This window comes from Mus musculus, chromosome 8 (genome assembly GCF_000001635.26).
Source record: "Mus musculus strain C57BL/6J chromosome 8, GRCm38.p6 C57BL/6J".
Lineage (NCBI taxonomy): Eukaryota > Metazoa > Chordata > Mammalia > Rodentia > Muridae > Mus > Mus musculus.
The window spans coordinates 22,698,292-22,713,092 of record NC_000074.6 but is presented as its reverse complement, the minus strand read 5'-3'; the positions used below and the strand labels follow the sequence as shown (position 1 = coordinate 22,713,092).

The window sequence follows — 14,801 nt, the reverse complement described above, 5'->3', positions numbered from 1 at the left end:
TGATGTTTGTCGATGGTGGTGTTGTATGGCGATGTCAGAGGGTGAACAGGAGTAGTTCATACTGTGGACGTGTTAGTGAGTGTCTTCATAACAGGCATCCTAGTTTGCTTTTTGTTCATATGGTAAAGCACTGACCAAAGGCTGCTTGGGAAGGAGGGTGTTTATTTCAGCTTACAGGATATGATCCATCATTGAGGGAAGCCGGGGCAGGAACCTGAAGGCAGGAACTGAAGCAGGGACCATGGAACATCACTGCTCACTGGCTTGCTCCCTCCAGCTTGAGCTCACTCCGCTCTCTTAGACAATTCAGGGTCACCTGCCTGGGGTTGGCATCTCCCACTGTGACCTGGCTCCTCCTATATCAAGCAGCTATCAAGAAAATACCCCACAAACTTATCCATAGGCCAGTCTGGTGGAGGAAGCTCTTCAGTTGAGCACAGTCTGGTGGAGGAGGCTCTTCAGTTGAGTCTCCCTCTTTTCAGTTATGTCAAGTTGACATCTAAGATCAGAGGTGATAGGGGAATTCCTTTATTACATCACTCAGGTTGTTTCCTGGGTAATTCTAAAGCTCTTAAGTTGATAACATCAAACCATTACAAAGGCAGAACACTTGTCTAGCACGCTCAAGACTCCTATTTTAATCTTCAGTACCGAAAAGAGAAATAACAGACTTAGTTTCATTTAAATCTCTGTTCATGCCAAAAGATTTAATGACCATTTTATAAAAAGTGATTTTAGTACATCTAATGTCTTATATATTTGTGACTGGAAATGTGCATGTATGTGTGTGTGTATATACTATATATGTGTGTGTGTGTGTGTATATATATATATAATGAAGTATGCAAAATCTTGAGAGTTAAAGCATATAAATGCAATCTATTCAAAGTGACGAGTAAGCCTTCTGTGTGGAAGACATGAATCATATTGAGATGCAACGGGTGTCAGTAGAGTTCTTTCGGCATCTCTACTGTTTTAATGAGTACCATTCAATTGAAAATATGCCATTTGGGAAGTCCTGCTGTGTCTAAAGACCTCATCTACACTAAAGTCCTTGTCAACATCTATGGCTTTGACCATTTTATTCTAAATATGGTATGTGCTTATGCACCAGAAAATGAGTCTGTCTGTGGTCACCAGCACTACATTTTTAGAAGGTATGTATCTATTTAATGAGTATGTGTGTGCACCACATGTGTGCAGAAACCCTCAGAAGTGAGGCGAGGTCACTGGGACTGGAGCTACAGGCAGTTGTGAGTCATCATGTAGGTGCTGGGAATTGAACCCAGATCATCTGTAAGAGCAGCAAGCTTTCTCAGCTGCTGAGCCATTTATCCACTGGCACTAAGCTTGTGACAAGTCAGACGTTCTGGTTTTGTTAATGATAAAGGCCTATTTTCCTACTGACTCAAAAATTCTAAATTCTTATTCAAAAATAGAAGGTTAACGCATATATGGCTTCTGCATAGTTCTTCCATGTGATCGTGTTTAATTGTCACTGGCTCCTTTATATGTCAAACACGTTTATGTGTATGATATACTACACAGTGTATGGTGTACTACATAGGATTCTCAGAGGCAAAGTTCACAAGAACAAATTTCCAAGATGTGTTCCAAACTAGATTTGTTAGTGGTCCTGACCCTTTCCAGGTCTGTATCCATGTGTTTCTAACTATATCATGGCTATTATCTGTAAACAAAGGTAATCAGACATGATCTAATATGAAGTATACAAGCAATGCTTCCTAATAAATGACAAGGCACTGGCCATTGGTCCTCTAAGGAGTACATCTGTATCTTAGTCACTCTTCTATTGCTGTGAGGAAATAAGGTGATCGAGGCAACTCTGACAGAAGAAAGCATTTAACTGGGGACTTGGTTACAGTTTCATCATGGTCAGAAACATGGTGGCACACAGGCATGCATGGTCCTGAAGAGTAGCACAGTGCAACATCCTGATCCACAGAGAGGAGAGAGAAAGAGAGACGAGAGAGAGAGAGAGAGAGAGAGAGAGAGAGAGAGAGAAGAGGAGAGGAGAGGAGAGGAGAGGAGAGGAGAGGAGAGGAGAGGAGAGGAGAGGAGAGGGAGAGAGAAACAGAGAGAGAGAGAGAGAGAGAGAGAGAGAGAGAGAGAGAGAGAGAGAGAGAGAGAACCATCTGGGCCTGGCATAGGTTTTGAAACCTCAAAGCCCACCCCAAGAGATACCTGTTCTCTGATAAGACCACGCCTCCTAATCCTTCCCAAGTAGTGCCAGCCCCTGGTTACTAAGCTTTTGAATAGATGAGCCTACGGGGCCATTCTCATTCAAACCACCATAATCTGTAAACAAGGATTTAATTTTTAAGTTACCTTTTCCTGAATATTTACTCTTGTAGGTCGTTATTTTGTAAAACTTTGTCATTGTTGTCTGTAAAATAGTGCAACTTTTAACAAAAAAGGAAAGGAACAGTATTTCTAAAAATTTTAGAGCCCCCCTCATCCTCTTGCGACTCAGCCTCTTGGTATGGATCCGTGGTCTCCCTTGTTGTTCTTCACCACTCTCCTCAAGCACTCCTTCTTAGCCTGTCTCTATTTCTTTGTGACTCCATGCCCATTGCAGAACCATTCTATACCAAGTGCCTAATCAGGGTGCCTGTGCTCTCCTTCCCCTTCGCCATTCTGGAGGACACTCTGAAACAGCCCCTGTTGCCCACCTAAGTCCCATCTCCCAGCTAATCTTAGTCCCAGTAGGAACCTATGTTCCCCCCATCCCCCCAGTTCTTCCTCACCAGTCTCCTCCGCCATTCCTTCCAGAGCATCTCCTATCCTTTGTCATACCCTGCTGACCATAGAACTGCTTTGTGCCAGGGACCCCACTGCCACCACACTAGACTGGAACCTGGATAGCCTACCTATGCCTTCCTCCATTCTGAGCTCTTTAAGTTACTCTAGTCCATCTTGCAAGAGTGTTGTTCCAGCCCACCTCCCTTACCTTAGAGATTTCCACCATCCATAGTAAGACCCAGGGTACTCCTAGGTCTGCTCCTCATCACCTTTTGTGGAGCCAAACACCAAGTCCTACTACAGAGACGCCCAGAGTCAGCCCACTTCCCATGACCATCACCCACCCCACACACTGAGCCTAACCTCAGTGTGCATGGAGTCTGAACTCAGAATTCTAAACAGAACTTCAGATCTGTGACCAATGCTAAAAGCCAGGGTACCCTAAGACTAAAAACCAAGCATCATTGCACTTATCCACATCTATCAGATTAGGGTAAAAGCATTAGATAAAAGCAACAGCATCCATCTTTCTCCTGCCTGAACATACCTTATGATCAAGGACAGACATCTGTCACCTTAAAGGAAGAGGATGACAAAAGGTATTCCAAGCAAGTGGAGCTGAAACACAGACAGGCACACAGACAGGCACACAGACAGACACACAGACAGACACACAAACAGGCACTCAGACAGGCAGGCAGACAGGTACACAGACAGGCATGCAGGCATGCAGACAGGCATGGAAACAGGCAGGAAGTTAGGCACACACAGGCACACAGATAAGCATTCACACAGGCACAACAACTTTAATATATGATAAAGTAGACTTCAAACAAAACTTCATTAGAAGAAAAGGGAAGGACACTACATCATTAAAGGAGAAAAATCCACCAAGAGGATATTGCAATTCTAAATATTTATGCACTAAACACAAATGTACCCAGTTCCATAAAAGAAGCCTCTACTCCAGACCTGCTGGAGTTATCAACACCCCAGATTTAAAATTATACTATGCATCTATGGTAATAAAATTAGCATGGTGCGATGGTTTGTATATGTTTGAGCCAGGGACTATTGGCATTATTAGGAGGTATGGCCTTGTTGGAGTGGGTGTGTCACTATGGATGTAGGCTTTAATATCCTAGTCCTAGCTGCCTGGAAGCCAGTAGTCTGCTAGCAGCCTGCAGATGAAGATGTAGAACTCTGAGCTCCTCCTGTACCATGCCTGCCTGGATGCTGCCATGCTCCTGCCTTGATGATAATGAACTGATCCTCTAAACCTGTAAGCCAGCCCCAACTAAATGTTGTCCTTGTAAGAGTTGGCTTGGTCATGGTGTCTGTTCACAGCAATAAAATCCAAAGTAAGACATTTGATATTGTCATAAAAACAGGCATATTGATGGGGTATAATTGAACACCCAGACATAATAACTCCACATGCCTACAGACACCTGATTTTTTTGACAGAAAGGCCAAACTATTCTGTATCTTCAAGATAGAAATGTAAGAGGACGTGCAAGGAAGGGTGAATAGAATATAGTGTCATAAACAGGAAATCAGAATAAGGACCTAATGGGAAAGGGAGTTTCAGTTTCAGATCAACCTGGGCTTCACAGCAAGACTGCCTCAGAACCAGAATGCAGCTGCCTGTGCCAGCTCTCCCAAAGGTAACCCAAACCAAGGAGAAATGGCTCTTCTGTGTGGCAACCTGTCACTAACTAAACGCAGTTGTGAATGAGACCTCCTTACAAGAGGGCATGTTTACAGAGGCTGGTTCCGTCTGCAGCACTGTGGAAGGATTGGAATGTTACAGAGGCTAATTACCTCATCTGGAACACCCATTGCTACCCCACCTCTGTGTCAGAGCTGACGTTCTGTGGCTAAGAGATTAAAACGAAAACCCAGCTTTTGAAATCTATTAACTTGGTGGGCTAACACCTTCCAAACACTCAACCCAAAGCTAAGAGTGTCATCCGAGAACATCTGATGATTCACAGACTAGCTTCCCCCATCTTGCTATAATCATCTCTCTGAGGTCTCCATTGATGCATTTCAAACTTACCTTGATTTAGTCCTTAAAACTGTACAACGTCTTAAAACTTCTTCCATGTTGGAACATTATATTCATACATGCTTCAGAATAAACTATGATCTTTTTATTCCTTTGAGGAGGTGAGAGCTGTTTCTTTGGATGATACAGTGTACCCTTGATTCCCACTTCCACTTGTATTTGTGTCAAGTACAGGAATCTTTTACCTCAAAATAGGAAGTGAAATAACTACAAGGTTATTGCAGTTGTCCTGACTGGAATGGAGGCTAAAGAGTCTCCTGAGCTCCTCTTTCTGACTTTTAAACTGCCGACATAACAGACCCCGAGAAACTGTAATCTCCCCCAGGAACATCATCTGAGGCCACGTGGGAACCCGTGTAAGAAAGCTGTGACTGTCCCGTGAGCTGTGGTTGGGGCAGAGTGCAGAATGTTCTTCCACAAGTGGCCTTCTAGAAATAATTGCAAACCCCATAAAAAGTGGATGCTCTCAAAAGGGGCGACATGAAGGGTATGGCTTGGGATGTCCACGTTCTCTCTGTGGGAAGGGTGGGGTCCTGGGAGGAATATTCTTGGCTTTTTCCCACAGGTGCAAGGATGATAAGACATAATACCAAGTGTTTTTTCACTTGCTGTTCTTGTATTTGCTTAAGCTCTCTGTAAACATCATCTCATGTTTTGCTTGCTTTAATAATAAAAGAGTGAGAAGTTCTTTATTTGCTCTATTCTTGAGTTCAAACGCTTAGAGTCCCCAGGTTATCCCACAAAGATCTTTGGCTTTCAATCCAGGGAGACTTTGTTAGCCTTGCTGGTCGCTGTCCGCTGCTGGGTTCGGATCTAAAAAGCCAGTAAATGTCAGAAGCCTGGAGCCACTGTGCCACCTTCAGAGGAGCAGAGATTTCACACCGTCTGACAAACGCCACATCATAGGAGAAACTGGAGCCTAGACAACGATGGTGGACCAGAACATATATTGAGCATGACTACTTAGTTATGTATACCACTTGCCTTCCACTTAAACCCAAACCTCATGGCAGGACCCCAAAATTAGACTTGGATCGGCAGAGGTATGGGTGAGAGAGATTAGATCGCTGTCTTTCCCCAATGTAGTCACATTGAATAAACCTCTTTTTCTCCTTTCCATTGGTAATTGTATCGTGAATTAGGCTATGGGAGGTGAGCGGCTGAACCTGGCTTGTTAGAGGCAGGGGTGGATGCTGGTAGGCGTGTGGGGTGTCCTGGTGGAGAAGACAATACCCAGCCTCTTGACCTAATAACTAGTAATTTCTTTATGCTCCCAGTGCTCAAACTCCATTTTTGATAGACAGTGCTAGTTTTTTGTTTTGTCTCTGTACTCTTCCCTCTCCTCCCTTCCTCTTTGAGGGGGATGGTGGTGTGTTACTTTCTGAGGAGCATCAGGATGGTTGATTATTCTTAATACTGAACCAGGAGCGGTGGGAGGACAGGGAGGCAATTCTTAGGACAGCCTCTAAGTCAGCACTAGTCGGGGCTCGGCAGATTCTCCCCTTATTAACTGCCTAGCCAGTCGGATCAAGCTCAGCCTAAAAAGTGCCAGGGTGAAGAAGAGCTCTCCAAGCCGCCAGGTCCTGCGCCGCCAGGTCCAGCACCTTGGCTGGCTGTGGCTGCGTCTCCGAGAGCCAGTGGCTCGCGCGTCCCCTTTAAGAGCCGTCTAGTACCCGTGACGTCAGGGCAGGAAGTGTTTGAGGAAGTGGCGCTGGGCTGGCTGCGTGGGGACCCCGAGTTTTCATGTCCTCAGCGGGTGTCGCTGGCGGCCCCGCGGCCCCCGGGGCAGGTGAGTCCCACGCGAGGGCGGCTCGCGGCGCGTGGACCGGCTCACCCGGGTGTGCGCTCCGCCTCTCCCCGGGGTCCGTGGCTGCGCCGCGCCCGATGCTGAGCGGACCCACCGGTGGGCCCGGCCGCCGCAACTTTTATTTGTTAACTACACCGGTGTCCTAGCCTCCCCTTGCAGGGCAGCAGCCACTGCTGCTCCCAGTTGCTTCTTGAGCTCCAGTGTTCTTCTTACTCTCAACTTGTCCTCTCTCCCTGCTTGCTTCTAGAGTTAGCAGGGCATCGATATGAGCTGGTCACCGTCCCTCCCAACCCAGACATGTGGAGCCTGGGAAATGAAAGAACGCCTGGGGACCGGGGGATTTGGAAACGTCATCCGGTGGCACAATCAGGTAGGGCTCTGGCACCAGGAAGGTGGGTGAGCTTTCTTGGCGCCTCTTCTGACCTGGCCCGGTGTGAATGGGTGGATCCCTGCCTAACCTTGGCGTTGTCCAATGGGAGCGTAAGAAAAAGGACTGCAAAGGGGATCTGTGAGCTGCTAAACTGACTCTTTTTAAAAAACCTTAATAACCATGCCACTTAGAAGGACACATGAGGGAGTAAGCTGTCATTCCAAGTATTTTGAAATTATATTTCTACTAATATTTAGACTAGCACGTAATACATTACATTGTGATAAATGTTGTAGAATACAGGCAGTGTTAAAAAGATGAGAGCAATAAAAAACATTTTAAATAACTTTATTTAAAATATTTTAGGTAGTTGATAACCCCAAGGTTTTTCTCTTCTCTTTCTTTCTCTCTTTCTTTCTTTCTTTCTTTCTTTCTTTCTTTCTTTCTTTTCCATGTGCCGCCATATAATGCTGAGTGATGTGGACTGATTTCATTTTTGGATCTAATTTTTATTCCTATTATTTTAGTCCTTATGTGTCTGATGTGCGTTGCTCATGTTAAAAGTTTGTGTTCTTCCAAAAAAAATTTGGGGGAGGGGGCTGGCAGTAAGTACGCTGAGATTCTTGGCAGGACTCTCTCTAGCTCGGCTGTTTACTGTGGGAGACTTATTTTATCCGATTTGGGTAATGAGTTCATCACAGTGCCTCAGGAGCACACAGTACTTGTGATGTTTCCGCTAAAGAGTACTTACTAACCTCAGGATACTTGAGTATCAGACGTGATGTGTGACTATCAAACTTGGGGGTCATGGCCTGTGCCCTAAGCTGAGTCCTCAATAAGCCAATTAAAATAGGCAAATTAATAGTGGAAAGCAAGGGATTCATTCACTGAGGTCACATTAGGAAGAAGGACAGACAGATCCCCCCCCACCAAGTCCATCTCCATGATCCTAAAATTAGGTTAAGGTCTAAATAGAACGCCAAGGATACTCACATCTAAGCAGTACTGTGGTCCAGCCTACCACTGGCCTGGTTTTGTCATCCTGTGAGATTTTTCTGAGAATGTGTTAGAAATCTGTAACCCAGAAGACAATTTCCCCCTCTGGCTGGGAGCTTTTTCTCTCCCAACATGAAATTTCTGGGGAATTTCCCATCTCTCTGGCATCCAATGTTTAAAAGTATCTCTTTAGAATATCTTCATTTCTGCCAGACCAGTTACTCAACCTCCTGATAGACCCCGCGGGGAGTGCTGTCTGGAGGCCTATTTTTCTATTTTAGGATTCCAGTGTTGGTCAACAGTTGGAAAACATACCAAAACGAGAGGCCACCCTTCTAGGGAATCCTTCCTAAAGAGCTAAAATCAAGGTCTTGACTCAGATTGAGTGGTCCAGGTGAGAGACCAGCCAGGTTGATCGTGGTGATGACAGGGAGAAATAGGCAGACTGAAGAGATATTTAGGGGTTAGTGTGAACAGGACTTGGGTGGATAGAGAGGGCAGGGGCTGGAGTTGGGGAGGAGTACTGGCTGAAGAACCCGCCTGCTTAAACCTGGACATCCTCTGCTGTCTTCATGGACTGATCTCGGGGAAGCCTGGGGGCTGCTTTGGGTGCATAAAAGCAATCTTTAACCCACATCTAAGATCAGAAGATGCTGCATGTCTTCTGTTGGACACGCCTCTGTTCCGGGCCTCTGGATGGATGCAGCTAAAATATGCTAGTTGTACTTGGCGCCAGACATCCCCTTGCTACTTCATACACTGTCTCTTGTCTATAGGCATGAGAATATTTGTAGCTGTCACAGAGAAGTTCCTTGAGAGGCCCTGAGTCAGAAACGTGGCCCAAGAACCAGGATCACTGATGTAAATACATTACATGCCGAGATCGGGCTAGGTTTCTTACATGCTGGGTCTGTTTGGCGTTACCATGAGCTGCGTATCATCCTTACCTTTCTTACATGCTTTCATACCAGGGTCAACAGCTTTAATTTCTGTTTTATAACTGAGGAATTGGAAGCACAGGGGAGTTAGGTAATATATTGAAAGAAGCCATGCTTTTAACACATCTATTCCGATCCAGATGCTACACCCGCACTGTGGCTTCTTCTAGATGGAACTAGAGTTTAGGACACATCCTGCATATAACCGGCTATTTTGTAGGTACTATTTGGTTCTTCGCAACCAACCCAAGCCATTTTGAAGCACCAAGGAAAAACTAAGGGATACTCAAATGTAGCAGATGACGCTACTGCAACTCCCTGGGTTCCAGATACACACAGTGTGGCCTTGTCAGTCTTTGTTGCCTAGGTGCACCCCTAAATCTCACTGAAGGCTCAGTGCAAACCGTTTGTGCTTCGGGTAGGCTACTGTTTGCAGCAGACCTTGAGAGACAAAGAGAGAGGAAAAAGATACAACTCCGGGGACCTCAGCCTCCAGCTCCTTTTGAGGGTAGACAGGGGAAGGAGCCACACACTCTCCCCACCACATAGCACTTGGTTGGAATCCTTACTGTCACCTTGCTAATTCATGCATTTGGGTCACAACTTCTCGTTGAATGCATAAATAGACCCTCATTGTGACAGGAAGTACACCGTGGAAACATCCCAGGATCCTTTGCAACTATTACGTCATCAGTGTGCTCTAATAGGAAAGAGCCTGGCAAACCTGGGGAATCCGTGCTGGGAAATAGAGACCATGCTGGTTGTTAGAAGGCAAGGGGTTATCAGTTATTCTTCCTGTGAAGTAGCGCTAAGCTTTTCTGTAAGACTAAGGTCACTTCCGTTTGCAGTGTGGTCTTGGAACTCAGTTCCCAGTGAGGACTTATTACGAATGGGCCTGAGCTCCGTGCAGGCAAATGAAGAGATGACACCAACCTTTATTTGTTTTTACCTACATTGAATGAATTCTTAAAGCTATGACTAAACCGATAGTCATAAAGATATGCTCATGTGTAAAAATACTAATAACTAATGCTCATCAAGAATCCTTATCAATTGCCTGCTGCGTGAGGCAACAACACCTTTAACCTGTGTGCCCACCCGGGAGGCAGAGGCAGGCCAACCTTCGTGAGTTCGAGGCCAACCTGGTCTACAGAGATAGTTCCACCATAGCCAGGGCTCCATAGCGAGATCCTGTCTCAAAACAAAAACAAACAAAGTCCAAAGCAGGTGCTGGCTGTGACAGGTACTCTGTCCCTATTTTCCTGCTTCATCAGGTTCTTGAGAGGAAGTGGACTTCAGACGACCTGTCGGGAAAGGAGACACTTGAGTGGGTAGAGCGGCGTGTACGGAAATGATAAAGTCATGGCTTGCCCAAGGCTCCCTACGGATGAGACCCTTCATTTTCTTTTAATTGGCATGCCTGGAAGGGCTGAGTTTTTCTCCATCTGTGATAAAGTGCCAAAGGACCGCTGGCCTCTGAGCCCCATGATTGCTTGCCCAAGGAGGCGGCCACACTTTTCTCCTTAGAGCCTGGCCTGGCCTCTGTGGGTGAGATGGGAGCCCACCGTGTCATTGTGTGTCTGTTGCAGAGAGACTGAAGAAGCTGTAGCCCTTTGTCATAGGGACAGGTTGTGTCCACCACTTGTTATGTTGGGAATAAAGATGAATCTAGACCACTTTTTTTTTTAAAGAAAAATTATTTATTTTATTTTTTGAGATTATAATTACACATTTCTTCCCTCCTTTCCTTTCTCCAAACTCTGTCATCTACTCCTTCTTGTTCTCTTTGAAAATATGGCCTCCTTTTTCATTAATTACTGCTATACACACACACATATATATGTTCCTAAATACATAAATACAACCTGTCCAGTCTGTATAAGGTTATTTATATACATGTTTTCAGGGCTGACCACTTGTTACTGGATAACCAGTTAGAGTGTGTCTCCCATTCTGAGCGTTCCTTGGTTACCTGTACTTATTTGTGTAGGTTTGAGGCCTCCTGGTTTTCCCCTGTCCACGTTGGCATGTCCATTACTTTTGTTCTTGATCAGTTCATGCTTAAGCAGTCTTGTTAGCAGGACTTTATCGATGTAACTTCTGACACTGCTAGGAGAGGCATTCCCATAGCAACCCCCCCCCCCCCCCCCCCCCCCCCGTCCCCCGTCCCCCTGGCTCTCGAATTCTTTCCGAGACCTCTTCTGGACTGACCCTGAACCTTAGGTGCAGCGGTGGCATCGTAGAGTGTCCCAGACCTTTACTTTTTAAGTACTCATTTGAGAGTTTTGTACAGTGTATTTTGGTCATATTTACCCCTCCCTCCCCACTCCCCCCAGCTTTCACCTCACTTCCTTGCCCATCCGCCTTTACATCTTAAAAAAAGAAGAAGAAGAAAGTCTAGTTTGTGCCCCTCCCACTGAAGTGTGGTTGACCCTACCACAGAACACACCCTTAAGGAGAACCCATCCTTCTCTAAGCAACTATAAACTGCCACTAGCAGCCTAGCTAGCTAGGGGTGGGACTTCCTGCTAGCTAGCTAGCTAGGGGTGGGACTTCCTGCCTGCCTTCCTCTCCAAGCTTGGGTTTTCCGTGGCTCTCGGCCCGTGTACACTGTCACAACTGCTGTGACTTCATACGGGGCAGCTTCCTTGTTTTCCCCTGGGAAACACTGCTTTGTTGTAGTCCCTCAGAACCTCCAGCTCTTAGGATCTTTCCAGAATGATCCCTGAGCTTAGCAAGAAGGGGGTATGATACAGATGTATCTTTTAGGGTCGAGCATCTTACCTCCTCCCACCCTCTGTGCTTTGACCAGTTGTGGGCCTCCGTGTTAACTGCCAATCACTGGGAAGCAACATCTCTGAGTAGGGTTGAGCAACACCGGTGGCGGCTGGTGCATCTGTACCTTTGGACTCCCCAGCCTGGGTCCCATCCATGTAATCCTTCTGGGCCCAGTTTCTCTCTCTCTCTCTCTCTCTCTCTCTCACACACACACACACACACACACACACACACACACACACTCACACACACACACACACTCACACACACACACTCACACACACACACACACTCACACACACACACACTCACACACATACACTCACACACACTCATACACACACACATACATACACACACACACTCACACACACACACATACACACACACATACACTCACACACACACACACATAAACTCACACACACTCAGACACACACACTCACACACACACACACTCACACACACACACACCTGTTTTCCCTGAAATGTTGATGTTGTGGAGCAGGATCTGAAAAGGCCGGATGGCTCATTGTCTCTGTATGACAGTGTTGCTGGTTGAATGGTAATAAGCGATTGGGTTTTCTGGAATGAAGTTCTAAGAGGAGTTCTGTGAGGGGTTTTGTTTGTTTGTTTTTGCATTTTCCCTGGATCATAGGAAGCCAACCACAAGGAGTTGGGTGACCCCACTTGTTCTGTTGTGTTGTTGATGTTGTTGTTTTTTTATAAACTGGCTTTCTGGCACCCTTGTGTGCAGTCACCTTCTTTGGGCTTTATAATACACAGACATACACAAGATTTGTGTTCTTGTGTAAAAGGCAAAGAATAACAAACTCTAAGGACCTCTAAAAATCTGCTATGTTCTATATAGACAAAATCTACTTTCCCTTTTATTGAGAATAAGGATAGTTTTTAAATTGTATTCTATTTTAAGGAGTCTACTTATTAGCAAGTTGGAGATAGATACTCCTAGTTTGGTTTCTGTTGCTGTCCTAGACACTATGACCAAACCCAGCTTGGGGAGGGAAGGGTTATCTGGCTTATATGTCCCTCCTGAAGGGAAGCCAATGCAGGAACCATGTTCCTCCTGAAGGGAAGCCAAGGCAGGAACCTGGAGGCAGGAACTGAAGCAGAGATGGTAACAGAGAAGCGCTGCTTACTGCCTTGCTTTCTATAGTTTGCTGGTGTTTCTTATAAATCCCAGGATCAGCTGCCCAGGGGCGAGCCGCTGGGGGCCTCCCTTCTCAATTGTTAATCAGGAGAATGCCCCACAAGCTTCCCTGTAGACAATTAGATGCGGACAATTCTTCTGTTAAGATTCCCAGATAAGACTCTAGCTTATATCAGATTGACCAAGAATACAAACTTACCCAGCACACAGAGAGAATTCAGGCCCAGGCTGGCTTTCCAAACTCCTATTCTTGATCTGGGGATCCTGGGCAAAATGCAGTCATCTTCTGATGTGTGAATTTTTCTGCCGATGAACACATTCCCGGTGTTCATAGTTCATGAACGAAAATAATAGACAACTGAGTGAGGAAAGGTTTGTCTCTATCTCAGACATCCCTAAGCCCTAGAAGCTAGGAGTCCCCTGCAATAGGGCTAAGCTAAGCTGACACAGGCAGTTCTAGTCTCTGTTAGCTAAGTCTAAGTTTGGAGGTTGAAGGCTGTTCTCATATCTTCACTCTTCCTGTCAGTCTTCATGATATAGGTTATCTTGGCTTCTGGGTTGAGCCAGCTAACAACTGCGTCTTATGCTCTGACATTGGGCAAGAGATTACAGTTACTCAATGCACATCAGACCGAGTTCCCTAAATCACAGTGGGTCTGAGGATTTGTTGTGTTGTTTGTAGAGAGCATCCGCCTTTCCCACGGGCATCCATACCTTACTCTCCTGAATCTTTGACATTACACGGCAAGGAAGAATCCAGGTTGCCGGTCCAGCTGGCCTTAGATTGGTAGATCGTCCTAGCTTTAGATGGGCAGGCACAGTGTCACACTGGGTCCTGAAAGGTTGGAAAGGAGGCAAGGAGAATCAGTGTGGAGCTAAGACTAGGGGAGAAAGATCCAACCTGACGTTGGTGGGTTTGAGGATGAGGTGCCTAAGCCATGGGAGATGCCGGGGCTTGGACTGCGAGAGGTCATGGGTGATGTCCCAAAGCTGGTAGAAGTGAGCACAGCTCTGCTGACAACGTGACTATTGACAAGGGAAAACTCACCGCAGACCTGTGATATGCAGACTTGTGAACTAAAAGATGTATTCATGTTGTTTTAAGCAACTGGGCCTGTGGCTAATTCATTACAATTGAACAAGAAAACAACTCACTGCTCTGTGTGTTAAAGTTAGATGTGTGCAGACTCTTTAGTCTCCGAGCATGGACTCTTTCATCCTCGGGTAGCATAGCAGAACTGTAACATCTTCATGTAACCACAGAACCACCAGCATACTAGCTATAGGAGTGTCTGGACCAGAGATCTTCTGCAGCGAGCTTGCCCCTGCCCGGACCCGCTTCCACGCCTCTGCAGAACCCTGTTTTCCACAAGTCTAGGCTCTGACTAAAGGCCAGTGTAGAGTTCTTGAGTCTTGGTAATCTATTTTTAATGGTAATAATAACCTTTACTCAAGTGAATAAAACTCACCTTCCAACCATTTGAGAAATAATTTAATATAGATTTTTCTTAGGTGGCCGTGTTTCTCTTAAATATATTATTAATGTGTTCTTTGACAATTTTGTACATGTACATAATATTTTTGGATCATGTTCATCCCATTACCCTCTCTTATCCCTCTTCACTAAAACCCTTCTTGTTCTCACATCCCCCTACCTTCGTATCTTGCAGGTATGTGTGACCCATTGGGCTTAATTAAGGTTGCCTATATGAGCCTGGGCGGGGTGTTAGGCTGATTGACTTGTAAGGCAGAGATCAAGGCTCTGGTCATTTCAGACAGGCACTTTCTCTCACTTAAAGACATGTCTTCCACTGTGCCGTCACAAAGGTCTCTACATGATAGCATCTCACCGTGGCTGCCTGCAACCCCATCAGCTTCTCCGCAGCCCCACCTCTCAATGCTGTTAC

General features: G+C 45.7%; 1 protein-coding gene across 8 annotated transcripts in view; it reads left to right on the top strand.

Moving 5' to 3' along the window:
- The first annotated feature begins 6,503 nt into the window (after positions 1-6,503).
- Positions 6,504-14,801, top strand: part of Ikbkb (inhibitor of kappaB kinase beta) — a 47,385-nt gene continuing 39,087 nt past the window's right edge. For 5 of the 8 annotated variants that reach the window (XR_003947235.1, XM_006509019.4, XM_006509020.4 and 2 more), the window contains exons 1-2: positions 6,504-6,623; positions 6,889-7,011. Coding sequence is in view for 6 of the 8 variants with exons in the window: in XM_006509019.4 (XP_006509082.1) it covers positions 6,907-7,011 (105 nt within the window). In the remaining 2 variants the exon portion in view is untranslated. The remainder of the gene's footprint in view (positions 6,624-6,888; positions 7,012-14,801) is intronic. The other 3 variants (NM_001159774.1, NM_010546.2, XM_030243303.1) reach the window with 2 other exon arrangements.